This window comes from Typopeltis vanoorti, chromosome 14, assembly GCF_054136105.1.
Source record: "Typopeltis vanoorti isolate ZY-2024b chromosome 14, IOZ_Tvanoo_1.0, whole genome shotgun sequence".
Taxonomy (NCBI): domain Eukaryota; kingdom Metazoa; phylum Arthropoda; class Arachnida; order Uropygi; family Thelyphonidae; genus Typopeltis; species Typopeltis vanoorti.
This window is the reverse complement of record NC_143562.1, coordinates 90,409,685-90,430,835: the sequence shown is the minus strand read 5'-3', so window position 1 is coordinate 90,430,835 and position 21,151 is coordinate 90,409,685. Positions and strand designations below refer to the sequence as shown.

At 33.4% G+C, this 21,151-nt stretch overlaps 1 protein-coding gene across 5 annotated transcripts in view; it reads right to left on the bottom strand.

The window, feature by feature from the left end:
• Positions 1 to 21,151, bottom strand: part of LOC150099751 (lachesin-like) — a 373,707-nt gene that overhangs the window by 172,791 nt on the left and 179,765 nt on the right. For all 5 annotated transcript variants that reach the window (XM_090404151.1, XM_090404155.1, XM_090404152.1 and 2 more), the window contains one exon: positions 8,875 to 9,529. In XM_090404151.1, the coding sequence (XP_090260277.1) occupies positions 8,875 to 8,986 (112 nt within the window). In that variant the 5' untranslated portion in view covers positions 8,987 to 9,529. The remainder of the gene's footprint in view (positions 1 to 8,874; positions 9,530 to 21,151) is intronic.

The window sequence follows — 21,151 nt, the reverse complement described above, 5'->3', positions numbered from 1 at the left end:
TAGCCAGAACAACCCCATTATCAAAAGATCTTTAATTAAGGACCAGCTCGGAGTTCACCGTATCAACATTTCTGCTACATTTGTTAAAATCGCCTTAAGTCATAATTCAAACGTCTTTTTTTAAATACCCTCTAATAACTAAAAAATCCGATAGCGTAATGTAGTCGGCTGTCTTTTTTTTATTCCTTAGAGTTATCTGCAACTTTTATGATCGTTCTGTATAGCCTGGAGATGTAGTTTCGATTAAGAGCCCTCTAGGGATTACCGTACATTCCGAAATAGGCCTAAGAACGGTCATAGCCAAGCTAATGATAGCTCACTCAATTATTCTACATGCATTTCCGGCTAATGCATCCTAATGTTTTTCTACATGTCTGCTCGGACATTATAGGCTACATGATAGCCCGCAGTAACCAGGCTTCATTCTCTTCCAGTTTCTGACAGAAGAAAAAAAAATACATCCGACTAGATTTGGGAAAAAATGAATATCTAGTTTTACTTAAAAGCACTTCAAAAATCTGTTTATAGAATTTAAAAATTATTAAGTTTCTTTATTTGAATAAAGAGAGATCTATAGAACGGAAAAAAATGGAGTATTTTTTTGCCTTTAATACATATATGTATCTTTTAGAGTTTAAAAAACCCAATTATTTTTGCTTTTCCTTTGAAGGATCAGTTCGGTCTAAGCTGATGTTTCTAGACGTTATGTGAGCCTTCTACCTAAAGTGGGTCCGTGCTAATTTCCCTAGGGTGCACCCATCATTGGTTCATGGATGTGTCTTTTTACGCTTGGTTAACTTTACCATCATATATGCACCAACGTGTCATGTGTTCTTAAGTGAATGATTGGTAACAACACTAACTGTCAAACAACTTGGAAGTAAGCCCAACTGTTCGATTAAAACACAATAAATTTGTATTTTAAGATTAAATTGAGACGTTAGGTTTTTAACTAACGATTCCGTTTTAGTTTTTAATTGGGATTAGGAGCTGAATTATTAAAATTAAATTACTGAAAGTAAGAAATGGAAGCAATGAATAGCACTACAAAAATCACATTTTATTATTTGATAAAAAAACAGCCACTTGAATAGGATTCGAAATTTATGATGTGGGCAAATATAGAGCAGATTCAAATTCCAAAGTCGTCAAGTACATATATAATTTTGCACATGCGTAGAACGATTAAGTAATGACAATGCAAACTATAACAACCATTTATGTTCGACAATATGGTGGTTGCTAAGAAACTAAAGTCATTGTTGTACACTGACAATCACTATAGATGTATAACAATGTTTAGTAACATTATTGCAAGTCAGTATAATAACCACAATACGCCAAGTATCTTAAAATATAACATATACTCATCAATTCAGGATTTAACTTTTTTGTATGATTATTAATGTACAAAGACCACTGACCCCCAATTATTATTACGACGACTAGACCCCAAAATTTTCAATAACTCGAAGAATCTACAATCTGTTTCGTAACACCATTTTTGAAAAATATATGTCTAATATATTGTCATCATATATATGCAAAGGAGAACTACTGTCGCCATAGAAATATGGAAGCCAGTCACATCCATCTTAATCAACTACTATTTTACAATATCTTAGAAAAAATAATAAAGTTTTCATATTTATAACCCAAATTCAGGAATAGTGATTTCATTAAATTTTCCACTTTTATCATAAAAGTTGCAAAGGCCTTTTTAGAAATATGTCATAAATAATACTTGTACATCTTTATGTGGATATTTTAGTCATCTATAGTTTCGTCGCTATAAGAATTTAATAGCCAATAGATATAATCTATTTTATGATAGTATGAACCTAACTCACCATAGTGGCTTACTGAATTTTCAGAAGCGGGTGAAACTGTAAAAGCCATTTTACTATAATGACTGCTATGCTTGAAGGTTGTTTTGCTTCTGTGATTATAAACAGTTAATATCAGAATCAATAATTATTAGTATAAGAATCATATGTTATTACTTTCATTCTTATACTGTGATGTTTTGATTTGTAATGTTGCTAACTACATTACAAATTTTAAGTAAATGTTCATAAAGGCCAATATAAATACCTAAAATCTGGTCAACATACATCACAAATAAATTTCCGACCTTTTATAAGTTCCCAGTAAAATACACTCGATACATTACAGATATTCACTGCAGAAAGAGTTTTATTTTAATGAACTCATCACAGTCTTTTAAACGTAGAAGTATGCGATAAAATCTCTTGAATTTCATCTAAGACTGCTCGTAAAAATCTTCAAGACATTTCATCTAATGATTAAAGCTATTGGATCTACAAGGATAAACGAAGTTCATGAAGACATAAAACCTCTTTGCATTTGTACCAGAACATCCAGGAACTTGATTTAATTACAGGAAAGAAAAAAAAAATTCGTTAGCAGCATTCTTTGAGTGCATAAAGAATAAGAAATCAAATTGCTAATGGCAGAGTAAGATGCTTGCACGTAATTACAGTTTCAACTGTGAGCAGTGACACGTTTATCTCGGCAACTAACTGAAACTGTTTTTAGGTTTTATGTGCATACCATTTTTTATCATCTTTGTTATACGTAGGAACACGGCCTGATAAAAATACTGCCATAGTTCTTTCTCTTTTTTTTAGTTTTGTAATACGATACATCAGATTTCAAAAGTAACGTTGCAAAAATAAATTATCAATTCTATTAATCCGACATTCTATCTTGCGTAATTGATATTTCATGATTCGTTTTCTGATTCTGGAACATCGCATTTCTTTAATCAACCCGATACAGAAATTCCTGTGATAAATACAAGACGGTAACTAAAATATTAAATGCATTTATATCATTAGGTAGCAAGAGTCAGATTCCATTAACGTCAGAAGCTAAACATCTTTCAGGCATCTAGATCCACACAGCTACATCTTCATGAGGAGCCCATCATTACGTTCCTACAGATCGCGAACTCGATAGATATCTATTAATGACGGGCTTCGGGGCAAAATTACAAATGTGTGGCGCAGTGATGGTTACGTCGTCATAGCGGTGCATCCAGATATTAAATTTTACCCCGCGTTGGATGATAGTTCGGAGAGAGTTGACATTGTAACAAAAACCTTGGTTGTACGGTGGAAAAAAATCGCCTACAGCTAGGATTTCTTCAATGTACCGAACCTGCAAGTCGTGTATCGACTTTACTAGGACAGCAATCGGGGATATAAATCTTATTCCCTTGCCTTTAACCAGGTCACTTAGATCATTTGTCAAACTTTAGAGCAGTAAGGATAGACTGTTCTAGTAGCAAAGTAATGCAACAGAGACAGGTGGTGATAAGCGCACACACACACACACACACAGTAGTCTCCTTACTTAATATCCATCCTCTGTTTTTATCGTGTCTATTGTTGAGTTAAAATCATAAAAAAATAACACCGATTTTTTTTCTTACATCGAAGAAAAAAGGGTATTTTATTTGGCAATATAAAATACTGTAGTTTTAAGTATTTAGTATGTGAACTACACCAAATCATTTAATGCTAAGTGTCTTGCGAACTAAATATGCAAATACACTTTGCTGTTTCATAACTAGGGCATTACTCTCAAGCCAAACACTGACAGCATAGAACTAAACGGCGATTTCATTACAGTGAGAACATCAAGTGCTTCTTTAAACATCCGTGTTATCTTTTATGTTGAATTCGTCCAGTTTTTTTTTTTTTAATTATGTTTGATTCCTCGTTCCTCTGTGAGTTAAAGATATATACTTTATTATATAAATTTAAAAAAAAAAATTAAACCCTCTTCGTTCTTCCTCATGGAGTATCGTATTAAGAATGTTCAGAGTTTAATTCCAATGTGGAATTATCGGTGTTCATAATGTCTTTTGAAATTTACGGAAACAATTTACGTTTAACAGATCGTATTGTTGTGAGGTTGTACGGAGTACTGTAAGCACCCATTTATTACGGCATGTTTGTTAAGACCAAATGAGATGTATGTGACAATCCAACCTCATTTGTGTGTCTAACAGTTCTGTCATCTGTCCAAACATGGAAGTGCTCTGTGTGTATGTGTGCGCACTCCCTATTCTGCTATCAGTGATTGGACATGTTTGTAGCTGTGAACATATTATGTAATTCTCTTTATCGCATTGTTAGCTGACTATGGGCGTACATAATAGCAATGGAGTAAGGAACTGTATCCAGCACCATCATAGTGTGGCAATAGTTTAGTGTAGTCTTTGTTGGTTTGTTGAATGGGAATAGCATTGATCCACACATCGTATTGTTGTTAAACGAATTTTTCTTTTATAATGGGATTTTTCGGTTTTTAACTTAAATTATAATATAACTAGGATAATGTTTTTCCATCCCCATTTTGACATATTTATAAACAGAAATCTGAAGCTAAACGGAGAAAAAAATCTTTCATTCAATACTACATCCTTCTATTACTCTTCCTATTCAGATGTTCTTTTAGTGTTTGCCAAGTTCTCTGACAAAACATTTCAATGAACAGATTGGCAAGGCTTCATTGTGATGTATCTCCAGCTTCTCTCGCACACACAGTTTGTAAACATTACTGGGTCTACCTTCTGGGCATGTAAGATGCATCTCTTTCCTTACATTCACTACGCATCTTCAATAGAAAAGTAGAAATATTCTTTTCCCTTGCATTTCCATAGAGAATTTTACTGCTAAGGCAATACTCGTATCTCAAACGTAAACATCATATGTTTAGTATGCATTAGCTTACGTCAAACTATGACGTCACATGACATACAACCTACTCTTAACGATGCCAACATGATTGTGGACTAGTTGCATGTTAGGTCAATATCTTATTACGATGTGCAAGAGATTATTGCACGAATTTCCAACAACAAAGAATAATAAATTGAGCCTACTGATGCACACACATCTGAGCTATCACATATTTATGAAAATAATACCATTTTAATACGCTAATCTCGTGATACCAATTTCCCTTTTCCAGGTCCCACTGGCTCGATTTAACATATGCATCCGAACTATATTCATTTATTTATTTTGTCTGTAATATGCTGAGAGATATATAAAAGGACCATGGGCATAGGAATTTAAGTGCATACCATGTAGGGTTACGCAGTCTTTTCCTTGTTAAATATACAACCAAAATGAATTTTCTGCGGTTTAACTAACGGTTACAAATGGAAGCCATGACCATTATGAGACTCCAGGGAGTCATATTCGTTGGTTTCTCATTTCCTGAACTCATTCTCCTAATTTCTCCCATCCCTATTTAGTCTTGCTTAAAAGTTTTTCGTGTTCGCTATCATCTTTACCGATTCTATCCATTTTACTACACTCTGGGCCTTTCCATAATTGAACGATAAACTGTCCGATACCAAATATTGTACTTAATCATGATTTGATATTTGTTTAATACTTCCTTGCAGTCTTCCAAAACCTGTAACTGAGCAGTGCTATTTATATAACGCATTGTTAATCTGATTTGTATTCTTGGACAATCAGCATATAGTCAATTGTTAAAACAAGCATATAGTAGCTTGGACAATTGCGCACGTGTAGTTTGAAACAGCAACTGTCATTGTTACGTCATATGTTCGACGTAAAAATGAATCTAGGAAGTAATAACATGTATTAATAGAGATGTGATTATGAATCTAGAATCTCTTCACAATTAATAAATGGAGAATATAACAGACCATAGCGCCAAATGTCAACCTTATCAACAACACTATTAGAATAACATTGCTAAAGCGGACTGGAATTTAAAAAAATTAATTAAACGAAAAATTATCTTCGCTCTCCTGTTAATAGGCTAACTAACACGTAATTCTCTGAACATTACGAGTATCTCATGATGGTATTAAAAACTGCTAAATGTTCTGATTAAATCTTCAAGATAATCGCATTATAAAATAGTTTGTGACGATATAGCAAACATTAATTAGAAAGTATATACAGTAACGCCTTTGGGAATTAATGATTAGATGCTAACGCTTAATTCAGTTACATTTTCAGTGGAAAAGGGTAGCTTAGTAAGCATTATGCCGTAAATGAAATGGTATTAAAGTTGTGTAAAAAGAATGAAACAGCTTGGATTAGAAGAACATTTGAGAGGGGGAAAAAGGCATTAATAAGTATACAAATTAAATTTTTTATTTAGTTATTCACGGAAGTCTAAAATGCGTCGTTGTGACATTTTCACTAAGGCTTACTCGACACAAAAAGAGCTGACAATGAAATAATATTAAGAAGCACTTTAGATGGCAATTAAAACATTTATAAATAATTGCATTTCAATTTAATGACGGCTAATTGTTTTATTTTTTCGAAAACTCCCATCTTATTTAAGCAAAATTTTAATTCTACCGTTCATTGTCATTCTAAATGACACGAAGGTTTTCTGTTTTTTTTAACATATTTAACTGCAACTATTTGGCAAGTTACAACGTATATTGTTGCGTTGCCAAACAACAATGGATTTTTTTTTCATGAGCTCCTGACACGTGCATATCACACGATGCAATTGCAATATTGAAAAAAAAAAATACAGATATAATCTGCATGGTTTTTATTAATTATTTATCGCCCACTTGGAAGCCTTTTGACAATGACAGATTGTTTAACTGCGTACAGCTTTGGTGGTTATCAAAATTTTTTTTTTCTGTGTGTGTGTGTGTATTAATCACTTGATGCCGGAATAAGCGAGCTACGTCATTCATTTTCTTTATCAAATCCTTATCAAACACCCACAGCTTTACTGAGATTAAAAAAGCTGGTTAGGAATGATCTTTATTTCTGCCTTCAATTTACGAGAACAATAGGAAAGAATTTAATAAATTCTCTAGAAGTATTTTTTCAAACGAATGACAAAGGCTTTATCTTCCTGATAAAAAAAAACGTATCTAATCTATTTATCTATCTTGAGTAAATATTATTTCATCGATAGTTCGAATTTATCATTGATTAAGTTTACAAAGGAAATTAATCGGATAGACTTGAACTAACAGTTGTTCAATTACGATTTAACTCGATGCGATTACCATAAAACTTGTAGATGTTTGTGTATGTGCGCAAATTTTTTGCTTTTGTGTATTAAGGTCTTCGATTTCAGTTCATCTTTACTTCATGTTAATGTACAAAACGAAGAATAAAACATTAGAATGTAAAATAAATAGAATTCAGTGTTGGAATGTGGAGTGTCCTGTGGATAAGGAGACTCCACATTCTCCACAATCACTGCTGTAAATCTGAAAGTCTGCCAGTAATCAATCGAAATATTTCTCCCCTCATGAAAGAGGAAACGATGAAACCTATTTGAACACGGTTCAGCAATGCCCTCTATCGTGATCAGGTGTGCATAATGTATTTATGAGACAATTCATCAATAGTGTAGTCCTCACTTCAGGATCCAGTCCTTTTTTCTTACACATGTGGGTATATTATAAATCGAATAGTGGCATGTTTTCCTCTTTGACAGGAAGTATTAGCATAATAGTTTCATTTCCCTTAACGAACAATCATTGTTATTCATAAACTATTCGAGTGTAATGTTTCTAAACACGATTACATTTTAATCAACCTCCTATGAATATTTTATCCTTGAAGATCTAAAAGTTACTCCGAAGGATTATCCCTAATTAAGCCGAAATTAAATTCATTAATGCAGATGATTAAATATGCAGTGTTTAGTGGAGCAACAAAAATACAATTAACTGTTTTGAAATCAGTCAAGCGTACCTGGTAGCCATTCACCATAGAACTCCACTGATCATTCTACCTCAGATAAACTGCCGCTTGTCTCTAAACACATTTTATACTCTGAAAAGACCAATTATATTTTTTTCTCATGCATCATTCAGTAGTAAGTATAATTCTGCATTGCATTAAGGATTACTGGATAAGTTAGCACCTCTCTGTGTAATATGCCTAGCAATAAAAAAACGAATAAATGCAGTTCTGAAGCCTATACCTTCACTAAGTTTCATGGTTGATGTCAATGCATTAGGATTCGTGACACATTAAAAAAAAGGAATACAGCATTGAAATAACTATTCGTTCTGATCCTGAAATAAAAGGGGTCACATATTATGTCATTTTTATCAATAACTACCCTGTATTCACTTACTTGCAGGCATGGAACACTTCTTAGGCGATGATATTCCGATTCATTCAAACATCTATAATGTGAATTGCACTAACACCAATTTATGACTCATTAAAACTAAGAAAGAAATATAATTTGCTGAGTTATGAAAGTATTATAAGATATTACTTAAAATGCCTTAAATGTATTAGCATGGCAGTAATGAAAGGAACGCTAAAAGACTTCAGTGATTGTAACCTGTTCCACAACATACAATATGCAACTGAAACAAAAGGTTGGTTTTATAACAACCGAAATAATTATTTTCAGGAATGTTTATGATTTCAAAAAAAATCAAATCTTGCTTATTTTTTTTAATTATTTTCAACTGGCCGAGTCAAAGTGTAAATATCTAATTCCATTGAATTATAAATTAAAATATAATTCTTCTTACATCAAACTCCAACAGATCATTTAAAGAACAGTCATTTATGTTAAATTCGGAATTTTATACAGTGTAATAACTTTACTTGTTCATCAGGATAAGTAGTGTTTCGTTGTGAATACTAGTATTGTCAATTCAAGTGGGAACAGACTACTATATACAAGTACTATCAAAACAAAATACTCAAAGGTTATTCTCCCCTTTGATTAAGTATTTATGACATACTTGGGGGGGTATGGGGGATCAACCGATTACTCTTTCTTTCAAGCAAGGGAATACATTCATTTTTTTTATCGACAGTGACTTCGAAGTTTTAACAAACTTACCTTCACTGTATTTGAGAGAGCAAAGTAGACCAGTCCCCAGAAGAACACACAGTACTCTTATTCCTTCTGAAGCAGACATCCTTTTCTCAATCGAAGATGGGTCATGCGCCATCTGCAGTTTCCAGTAAAAGATCACTTTATAGCCTGGTTCCGGTTGGCCCAGCAGGGTGTCTGCTTGGATTCTTGCACTGAACCTCCAATGAGGATGGACTCACAATCTACGGAAAGAAAATCATGGTTCTGCCCGTCGAAGTCAGATAAAGAAATCCAGGTGTTAAAACTCGACTCCTAAGTGACAATCAGGAGTTCACAACTCACTCGATGTCTGTCTCACCAAAGCCGAACTGTGTTTTAGTGCCGCAGACAGCATACGGTGCTCCGGCAACCAGGCTTCAGAAACACCACAGACGGTCGATGATGCGCAAGCAGGCGGCGACCTCTAGCGGCATCTTGATAGATTGTACTCAGTGAGGATGCTGCGTCGTCACATGACCTTTTGTTGGCCATGTGCCAGCTGGGTGGCCTAAAGTTTGCAGGTGTATTTGGCGGTGATTTGTACACTTCTCTCCTTTTCTCCTCTCTCAAAATCTTTCAGCGTGGAATGACAAAGGTGCGCTCGTGACACTAGCCTCTCCTACGAAACCCACGTGGGAGTCTGAAAGTGACAAAATCACAAGTTTTAAAAGTCGGAACACCCAATATCGGGAGGATAAAAAAACAATGTAAGAAATTTCATTGTTGCTTGTTGCTATGGTTACAGAGAAGAAGCATCATCTGTAATTTATAATTGTTATAAGTTTAAATATCATAGGTTGCTGTGTAATTAATTAAGAAAAATTAAAGAATTGATTTATTTCCATATTTAGTACACAAAGATCGATGGTTCTTTAATATAATTTTTTTACCATTTATACAAACTAACAATATTAAAATATTGCAACTGTACAGGCCTATTTTCGTCAGAGGCAATTGTTCTTGCCGTAAGAATGCCCGTGTACATGCAGAAACATTCCGACCTTCTCCTTACAAGAATTCCGATTTGGATATTTGCATGTGCGTGCCTGTGGAGAGTTCATTAACACTGGCATTTTAAGTACAGTACTTAGATTACCTGAATCCTTAAACAAGATCATTACGAAAATTAAGATATTCTATGAACGGTTTCCGCATACACCCTAAACGTAAAGCTGAATTCTGTTAATGTACGTCACATGATGGGCCACCGCACAAGTAAATGGGATATCTATCTTGTTTGTGGTTTGAATTAATTTTCGGCAGGCTAATTTCATTAAGAGATTAACATTAGCTCACTCTATTCGTATGTTTTTCTCTGTTGTGAAAATAAATATGAAACAATGTATTAATTGTTAAAAAGAGTTTATGTACATCGGCTGTAAGATAAATGATTATTTAATTTTAAGACAAATGCGAAATCCAAGTAGAAAAGCTATTATATCTCATAACCATTTCTTATTTATGTAGAATTTGCAAGAGGTAATCTAAATAGCATTCTTCCTACGCCAATTTTTAACATACTCTTACGATATCGTCGCCGAATTAAGTTGAATTACATGAAGTATTAATGCGATGGCCATGTTTGTGGATTATAAATAAATTAACTCTGTAGAGAACAATTCTACCAGTTCTAGTGAAATCTAAATAGTAATTTTCGATACTCGATTACATGAACTTTTGAAAGGATGCAGTTCTCTGGCTGCAAAATATCAAAAATGATTACCCTGCTGATGTTACTATTCTGCACACTCGGTAAGACATGCAGTGAAGCAACCTTTAAAGGGAGAATTGGTAATTTCAATAAGGTGATAAAATGTGTAAATCTTTCAAAACTAAATCACCGCTATTCTGCGCTAATATCAAATGATATGAAGCCATTAATATTATCTGTTTACTGAGTGTTCTCTGGTCAGTTTCTTCTGTTATATATATGAGAGAAAGGTGTTTCAATTTTGTTCACTTTCAAAGATGAGTGGGAAGGTAGGATGACAAACGCTGCATTACATGTGTTGTGCAGGTCTTTCAATAATGCCTTCTACCTTTCTCTAACAAGTCGCAAATTATCATTTAAATTTTCTCCGCTCTTAGCTTTCACGAAATGAAACGTCAGCTGTTGTTTCCTCCACGAGAATAGCGCATTTCATTTAGACCACTAAGAATAACTAAATGTTAATTCTACGTGAGAGTGTATGCCATTTGCTTTTGTCGCATTAAATAAACATCACTTAAAACATTTTATTCACCAAAAAGGCAATTGAATAATTTGATTTAAAATATTAAATTAAGTTCGATAGGATAAAAGTTTGAAAACAATGCAACCTAAGAGTCACACTGCGCTATACAGCATAAGATTGCATAAACTTTCTGGTCAAAAACAATTCAATAATAATGATCTATGAACAAAATAATTTGGTACTCTAAATGATTCATCATAAAACTTTGTACTCTGAGTAGTTCAACAATAAACTTTGGGCACAAAATGATTCAACAATTAAAATGACTAAACAATTGTGTACATTTCTTAATCTAAATGAATCAACAATGCATCAACTTTACGTTTGGAGGTATTCAACAATTGCGTCATAAAAGGATTCAGTGCTTGGGGAAACTGAGTTAATAAATGATATAACAATGATTAATTAATAAATACCATAAATCTTGAATTACACATTGATCACAAGGTTATAAATTCATCCATTTTATTCACTGACAGGTTGGGGAATTCGCAACAAAATACAACTTAGAAATAATGACAGAAATGTAACAAGATAAGGCCATATGAAAGGACCAACTCCTAGAAAATACTTGAGATTATTTACGCTAGGATGCAAATCCCCCCACGTTTCCACTGGAGTCTCCAAATATAATTTTACATCCACAGTGCCAAGCACCTGCGAGCCTAACTGATGTGCTCTAATTGCAGCACGTGATCAATACCAACAAATAAAGAAGCTGGAAACCCACGAGCCATAAATATCTTGAGTCCTTAGCGCCGTAGCCAAAGCAAACTTTTTTTTTTATTCTAATGAATGGTAAGTAAATATTTACTGACATTTTCTCTTTTGTTATTCTGCAAGTCGCGTTTCGCTAATTCGTTCTAATTTACATCTGATTTGAATGCCCGGATTACAAGTTAAATGGTTTCTTCCACCAACCTTTTCATAGACAAGAGTCCTTTCGATTTCGCAGAAGAAAAGGAAATAAAAAAAAGTTGCGGTGCTTTTAACTTTCTTTATTGCCAGTGCAATAGAGAGAATAAGTTGTAAAAAGAGTGAAGAGAGAACCAAGTTCGGTCGGTATACACTTATGAAGATATTGGCTACAGTTTTTAAGATTTTTCTCTTCAAGCGATAACCAATTAAAATAATTTAAGTGGACACAAATTAATGAAAACAGTTGAAAACTAATTAAAGCCAAAGTAAACAATATAAAATATTTATTAGTGTCATTTAATTGATATTGAACAAAATATCTTATGGAGGTCGTTAACACCTTCGGTTGATGTTCCACAGTAAAAGTCGTTTACCCCTTCTGTTTTTAAACAATCCCACCAGTTAATGCAATCAAATGTAATACAATAAAGAACATATGATGATAAAAGAACTCATCGTTTATCCTCAGGCATTTTCTGGAGCTATAAAAGTTCCAGGATACGAAGTGAGTTGAAACACATTCCCGACTAGATTAATGTTATCTCAATTCTATTTGCGTTAATATCTCCAAGTATTATTTAGATCGATTATGCCCAGGGACATAGTAATAGTTTTTCGAAGGCGAAAACTGAAATAAAAATACCTAAAGTCAAAACTAACTTCTCTTAGGAATAATTAAACAACGTAGATTTCAATAGAAACGCAACTTGAGTTTTAAAACATAATTTAGCTAAATATTGCAATTAATTAATAGCAGTTTATTCATAGTTAATAATGAGATTTATCACAAATGAATTTTGTTTAGCTGGGATTAAATGGTGAGATGTAATCAAAATCATATGATTACCATTTTAAGAAACTCCGCTAAGCCTCTCCAGTTCATTTTTACTAAGAATAGATTTATCATTCCAGCATATTATTACGTCACTAGAATTTATATTAAAAAGTATTTATGTTCATGATTATATGAATAGTTTCTAGGATAACACATTCACTAAATGCATCTCTTTTGACAACTATTCACTTTTTTTCGTGTACAATTGATATATTCGTTTAAACGAGTCTGTGAATCTCCCTTTACTGCCGTATTTTCTTGACTGAACAAAGTATTTCGTCATGGTCGACACACAACTAAGTTGTGGAGACGGATTTTGCGAGGCTGAAAAGAAATCGTTCAAGTTTTTCGTTAAGATATGGCGTAGTTGGTCTCTATGCATGAACAAGTCTATAACAATGATATTAGGTGTCTTTCAGTTGCGCAAATAAACAGTTTTCTAAGTAAAGATCGCTTCAAAACGAAAGAAAAGAAGACGGTTTATTTTTAGACCCTCGTCATGATCATCTTAAGCCAATACTTGATAAGAGTTCAGTTTTTTAACTTGCCTTTCCGGCATTGTGATTATAAAAGGGTGTCTAAAAACGAATTCCAAGCACACGTCAGAAATTTGAGATTTAATCTATATAAACGTTGAAAACCTCACTGTATTTTAACTTTCTAAATACGTCTTTACAGAAAAAAAAGATATCATTTTTAGATAGAAACGAAAAAAAAACACCTTCAGATAAGAGTTTCAATTTTACTGCCACTCACACATCTAATGAATATTTAAAAACCTCTTTTTTATTCGTTCTTTGGACCCGTTTTATAACAATAGAAAAATCAAAATGTACATATGACACGATTCTAGCAGATGAAAATAAAAAAGATAAAACGTCTTCGGCATAACTATTTAAATTAGCCACGGCAGTGTGTCCTTGACATTTTTGTCTTAATGCTGCCGAAGTCGGTAATGTAGAAGAGTGTGCGCACTAGCCTAGAAGGACATATGAAATGATCTAATCGATAGAAGAAGAAAGCCTTATTGTATTCTGTTTTCCAAGAAGCAATTACTAGAGTTGAATAAGAAATATTTCTTCTCGAAGACACCTACATATCCGATTGTATCTTAATGCTAAGATGCAATTCTTTTACTAGTCGAAAAGCAAATATTGACCAAACGGAACATCCCCTGCTATTTTCATCCCAAGAAAACACCCGCTAATTATTAGTGTGAGAGAGAATACATCGATGCTGGTAGATCTTCTATACTTACGGTATTACAATGCATGGTTTCTCAATCTCACGGCTCGTTTTTTTTTCTTTTTTCGAAATCCTTTATTCCGTAGAGTACGTAGCACTATGTAGGGCTGAACGAATTTTTTTTTATTAACTTAAACTCCATATGTTGATTATATATTAGTCTATCGTTCGGACACGATGCTGGTATTCAGTTTCAGAGGTCGCCACCAGATGTCACTAACACATTAGAAATGATTTATGGAAATCGACCAGTATTCTCTAGAGCACTTCTCAACTCATGTGTATTGGTTTTCACTTAGTTTTCACTTATTGGTTGTATTAAGATAATTTTTATGATACATGTTATATGGTCTACATCTTCTGCCCTCCCTGAGGTACTATTGGGTCCCCTCTGTTGGCGTCAAATCTTTCGTGGGTTACTATTATTAAACCTTCTCTAAGATGGGTATATGTGCAGTGAATTATATACCAAAAGTTGTCATTGAACTTGTTTGTTATTATCACGTGTTGATAAAACTGAATTCCGTATAGGCCAAAGATAGTTTGTTTTTGTGTGCCACCTCTGGCACACAAAATGTTGTTATCGTTGGAATGATGTGCCTTATCCAATTCAGCCACAGAAGGCTGGTTCGTTTCTATAACATACGATGATAAGCCACGTGTTACAGTTGCCAAGAAGTAGAGATGTAATCACTACTTAGCACAAAGGCAATGTGCTAAGATATCCATTATAAACACACTACTAGGAGTAAAATCTATTTTGCAAATAACTTTGTTTTTCTAGAAAAAGATTTTCAGTAATCTCAGTTTGTTCGAATGCCTTCGGTAGAAAAGATGTGGGCCAAATATAGAGAGGCAGCGACAAGAAATTAAATTCAGCAAACAATATTAATTACCTAATTATACTCCAGGGAAGCTCTGACAGAGGCACACCCATTTCAGTCAGTTGGTGTTCTCAACCAGATCATCTGGAGTAAAAACAACCTTTGTATTTATATACAGGTTACTTTTACATACATTTATATACTGAGTGTTGTCTAATTTGTGTATGCAATACGCACATACCATGTAAAATCAGTAGAAAGTATTTAAGCACTGCCTAAATACATACTAAATACTTAAATAGTAATAATGCAGATATTATTCTCTTCAGTCTCCACCAGGAAGGATAAAACTGTCCAAGGTGATAACGCCCTGCCCACTACGAAATACTTAAATTCATGTTTTTTTTTTTGAATAAAAAATATAGCTACTACCCAATGTGTGGAAGGTTTAGTTTTATGAGGGAAAAAACCAGAGCATCTAAAAGAAAAACAATCTTACAGCATGGTCACAGTTTGAAGCCAATTAACTCAATGACGAAAAAATAGTAGGTGGATATCACTGACCATTTATATTTTATCATACAGAATTATACGAAGACACAATGCCCACAAGTTCTAACAGCCAAATTAGATCATCTTTATCCATACATTTCAATTAGTCTACAACGATTACCATCAATACTCTTTTGTTCCCTATTTACAAGACCTTGATGTCCACATTTGAATTGTTCCGCTCAGGTTTGGTCACCTGGAGATGAGGGACCAAGGTGGTCATTGGAATGTCTCTGTCTCCATCATCTGCACCAACGCCATCATTGAAAGACTTGCATAATGCAATCATCGTTTCAACTCCATTCATCACTCTTTTAATATATCCAAACAATCAACAGTGATAATCTAGAATCAATCACTAAGTAACGCATCATGTATATATATACATTGTTGCGTAATACTTAAAATATTTGACTAAACATACACACGTGACCATAGTAATAAGATTTTTTTCATAAGTAAATATTTCGTCCCAAGTATCATCGGACATCTTCAGTACAGTTAATTCAAACAATACTAGGAATCGCATACAGTTAGGGCGCATGCTTACAATGGAATCCCTCTTCTATAACACGCTACTGCACGCATATTGGGATTCCATTGTAAGCATGCGATGTTTTGTTTGAATTAACTGTACTGACGATGTCCTATGATATTTAGGACGAAATATTTACTTATTAAAAATCTTATTACTGTGGGTACGCGTATGTTTAGTCATGAATGCTCCACAGGTTTCATTATATAACTTAAAATATTTAGACTTTTTTTAAGATAATTTGCTAACAGGAAGACGACGATGCAACATTTACCCTTGGACTGGTGAGACCAAGATTGGGATTCTGGCTAGGATGTGACCAACATTTACAAGTGTTATTAGCCTGTTATCCGGTCTCAGATTGAATTCCCCCCCCCTTTAGAATGGGGCATAGTTCCAAACGTACATACAATCAAATGACATAATATACGTACTAGTTTCATAGTCTTTGTTGAAGTTAAAAATTAAACACCTGTTCATTTGTCATGGAGATCGTCACTTCAACTCATATTAAGTACTTTCCTTCAAGAAAATTATTATATTTAAGATAAAATGTATATACATTTATAAATTCTTTAAACAAGTTTTTCTTAGAATATATAAAGAATTATTTTAAAAAATTATTGGTGTTTAATTTATACACCATTTAGTTTTCATTTGACTTTTTTCATAAATTACCGAAATTTATAGTTTTATTTTTTAAGAAATCTTTCTACTGTATTAAGCGCAGTAGTACGCTATATACATACTAACCCCAAATAGGCCGAAGCCTATTACAGGAGTTTTAACCAACGCCAGTTCTAGCTATAACAGTGGTCATACTCTGGTGACGACGCCATACCACCAGTGTGCTCTGTAGGGGTCTCAAGGAAATTATTTTTATTTTTATATCATTGTATGATAAACCAAGTTATTGTAGGTCTTTTTGACTCTGAGTTCCAAACTCCAACAAGAGATATGGTGGCACTGGTAAATCTGGGGGCTGCACCATACTCCTCATGTATCTGCCTGGCAAGGTCCAAGTTGTTCTTATATTAATCGACCTTGCTCTTATTGCAGTAGGTAAGTGGGCGCCCCGTTCCCACTGGATTATTGATGGCCACTACCTGGGTATCAATAACCCAGACATTGTTATCTTTCTTGATAACAAGGTCTGGCTTTTACGGAGATTGGAATCAATCGACCGTGAGATGCGGTGGTTGATTCATTCAATCCGATACCCTTGGAGGGTAATGGATGGCAATGCTGTAGCCAATGAAGTTCTAACTGAGGCTCGGCTATTGCCGTTACCCTCCTGCCATGATCAGAGCTTTAATTGCTCAATAATACCTTATACCTACACTGCCCTCTACAGATAACGGGGAAGATGAAAAGCATTCTTGCTTCGCCCCTTTAAGCCAGTCCTTATAAGGACTATTAATATTTTCGTTGTTGGCGGGAGGGAATATGATGAGTCTTCTTTAGGACTTCCAGGGTAACGGATAGCAACGCTGCAGCCAGTGAAAGTTTTAACTGAGATACGGCTATTGCTGTTACCCAGCCATGACTAGAGCTTTTAGCTCAATAACACCGCATTCACACAGATGTTCTTCATTCAGATGACGGGATAAAGAGTCAAGGACTCAGTCCATCGCCCAGTTCTTTTAAGAACTTTATCTTTTCGTTGAAAGATCAACGCAGTTTGATATTTTTGTCATTAATTAATATTCCTTTTATCTTACGTATGTGAGAATTCTAACATATTTTTATACTAGTAAGAAGAGTCATAAATTATTCCGGTATTTACTTTCCTAAAACCTGAAAAAAAAAAAGAATTATTTAAAGACAACGTACATCCAGATTAAGAAACCTCATTGTTTCAGTCACTGGAGCATGTTTTCAAATAAGTGGCAAAGCAGAGAACGCAAGCTATCCCTGAGTGGTAAATTCTAAGTATGGTGTAGTCTATAATTAAGAGAAAAAAACATCATCAAAAAAGGCCACGTACTTGCCTATCAGATGTGTAATTTCTCCATAATAAGTAAGGCATTTATATTCATTTTATGCAACTCCCTCTTCATTACTAGCGGCGAACACCATCTTTTAATCAAGAAGGGAAAAGAACTTTTGACTAAACTATTTTTTTACTCTTGTGTTCCTTATCAAGCTTGAAGTAATTATTATACATTATTAAGTCGTCAACTTTACATTATCTTACTTATCAAACAAGGCTAATGTAATTAGTTATGCAAGAAGGATAATCTCTTCGTGTCATCAGTATGCTATACAATTTATTCGATATTTTCAAAAATCAACATGTGATGCATAACTATTGAAGAAATAAAATAGTTTTTTTATCATTAGAAACTATAGGGGACGCTGCTACTTCGCATGGGACGAACTCGCCTTCAACTAAAAATTCGTCATAAATATTAATAGGTCTTCTTACTATTCAAATAGATTTGAATCCAGTTCTTATATAAAATGAAAAAGAAAGAAGAAAGGCCATTTTCAACAATAAAAATATACACTCTTTACTGCGCACACGCAGAATCTGCTGTTGCCATAGTAATGACGTCATACTTGTCAAAATGGACAACAAACAGATTATATATGCAGGAAAAAAACTACTTTATATATCCGTTAGAATTTTGCTTAAAATGAATGTCAAAGATGATTTTCTTTCACCTAACTATCTACAATCCTTAATCGTGCTATATAACAATTGAACTTCACAAGAGACAGCCCAAGTAAGCTTTTTTTCTCCTTACCGTTTTCAGTGAAGTAGAAATCGTGTATATTTGCATACAGCCAGCATCACGAACTGTCACAATTTCGCTATAAAATACGACTCGGTACTGAATGCTATTCTGTAAAATGCTTTGCAGCTATGATAACAACCCTCATATTTCAATTGGGAAACCTGGAGTTAAAATGATGTATATTAGAGCGAGGAGGTAAATTTATTCCGCAAGCTATCTAAACTGGGGGAAAAAGGTAGCACAGATATAACGAAAGAGAGATAAGGTCACCTTCAATAGCCGGAGGAAATAATATTAATTTTTTTTAAAGGCAAGGACATTTTTCACACGACACATTCTTCCCAAAACGCATCGCAGAAACAGCTATCATCTTATATCATTTAATTCTATCACCTATCTTCATTTTCCGAACTAAAAATACACACTGCGGTTGGTGTTTTGTATAAAATTGGACAAGGACGGACGACAGTGTTTAAAAAAAATTAAACAGTCGAATGGAAATCTGTTTGGAGTTTTGCAAATAAAAATATTGGAGGTGTGATTTCAAATGTAGAAGTTGTATACAGTACAAGATGGCCAAAGAGGTTTTGGAGAACATGCGAAAATGTACACAAATAAGAATGTTATACAATGAAATTGTTTGTTTTTTTTTTTTACGAAAACAAATAACAGTTAAAGCATCTTTTGAAAATAATTTATATTCGTTTGTAAAATATGTATTTTAAATCATGTAACGTTCCTCCTTATACATATGAAGGTGCTATACTGGAATGAAGTTTGGGGAACTAAGGCTATCGCTTAAAATTAGTATTGTGCTAGAAATAACAAGAAAAACATTAAACTAAGAATTATTCATAAGAAAATTAAGTAATTTCGAATACAGGGAAACCTAAGATTCGATCGTATCTATTATGATGCCGCAACATAAATCGATCAATCGAGATTCTGTTATTAAAATAAAGGTTAGTTTGAAAGAAATCAATAAACGGCCCTAGTTGATTAATCTCGACACATTTAATAAAAATTACATGAATTTCAAAGAAAGGGTGGATACAGCATTACAAACCGCTTTATTAGGACGCAATTAATAAAGATAAAAAAAATACAAAATTGAAAATGTAAATAATACAGGAATACGTTTGTTGGTGATGGAGTAATATCCCTTTCCAGTTAAGATTACCAAATCTTTTGAATATATTTGGGAAGAACAATCTCAATTGTTAAGAAGCTTTATGTGAAACCTATTTCATTAAATACTATATAAATTATCCAGCAAGGTTTAATTAAAACTTATGTTCGGTACTTCGGATAGTTTGTTATACGAGGATTAAGCTACATTTACGTAACGCATTGAAGATATTTTAAAATAAAACAAATTACAGGAAAAACGCAAATTGAATTGATTGGCCAATTTATCATTTATAGGTTAGAAAATTGAAGAGACAAATAATATCTTAAATATAAGGGAAGCTATCCAAAATTGTTACTTAATATTAAGTAAAAGTTTTGGGTATTAAAGAAAGGAGGAAGCGCGGATGGTCAAAGAAGAGATGGAGGGAGATGGTGGAGGAAGACTCGAGGATGAAGAACTTGGATGTGGCTACAGCCCAAGACAGGAGGTTGTGGAGGAGACTCACCACAAACAGCCACCCTACTTAGTGGGAAAAGCTGCAGAAGAAGATGAAAACACAACAGCAGTAAGATATTAACAAATGGAATATTTTATCTGATCACGGAGTTCACAGGGCTGTAACTCATCTTCCTTCTCTTTAATATATATGAATGATCTAATAAACAGATGAAAATCTTTAATTTTGGACGAATTTTCAATCAAGATATATAAATGCAATACTTGAGATAATAAAGCTATTATAGAAAAATCAAATGGTCTTCAAATATATGTTTATCGTTTACAAAATTAGCAGCGAACATCTTAAGAAGTTCATAAAAGAAAACCGTGTTCTTTATGGGATAAAGATCCTATAGGAACTATAATAGTAACATTAAATTATAAATGATAATAAACCCCAGAACTTGTAACACATTTTCAGTATAAAAGATGTTATATTTGGTAGTAATGTTGATAGTATATTAAGTCATTTTCAAGAAATTTCTTGCACTTATAAAACGAATAATAGATTCTTCTGATAGTAGTAAAAAGACAAAATAACTAGGGAAATAAAATATTATAAGACTATGAAATTTGTTGATCAATTAATAAATAAATAGAAAAAATGATTTAGTAATTAATAGCTGTTTTAAATCTTAGAATCTGCATAAAAACTTTACACACCTTTTATTTTTTTTCTTATAATAAATATATAACTCATTTTGTTGATCAGCTTGTGGAATTATCTGCTCAACAAAATAGTGATAAA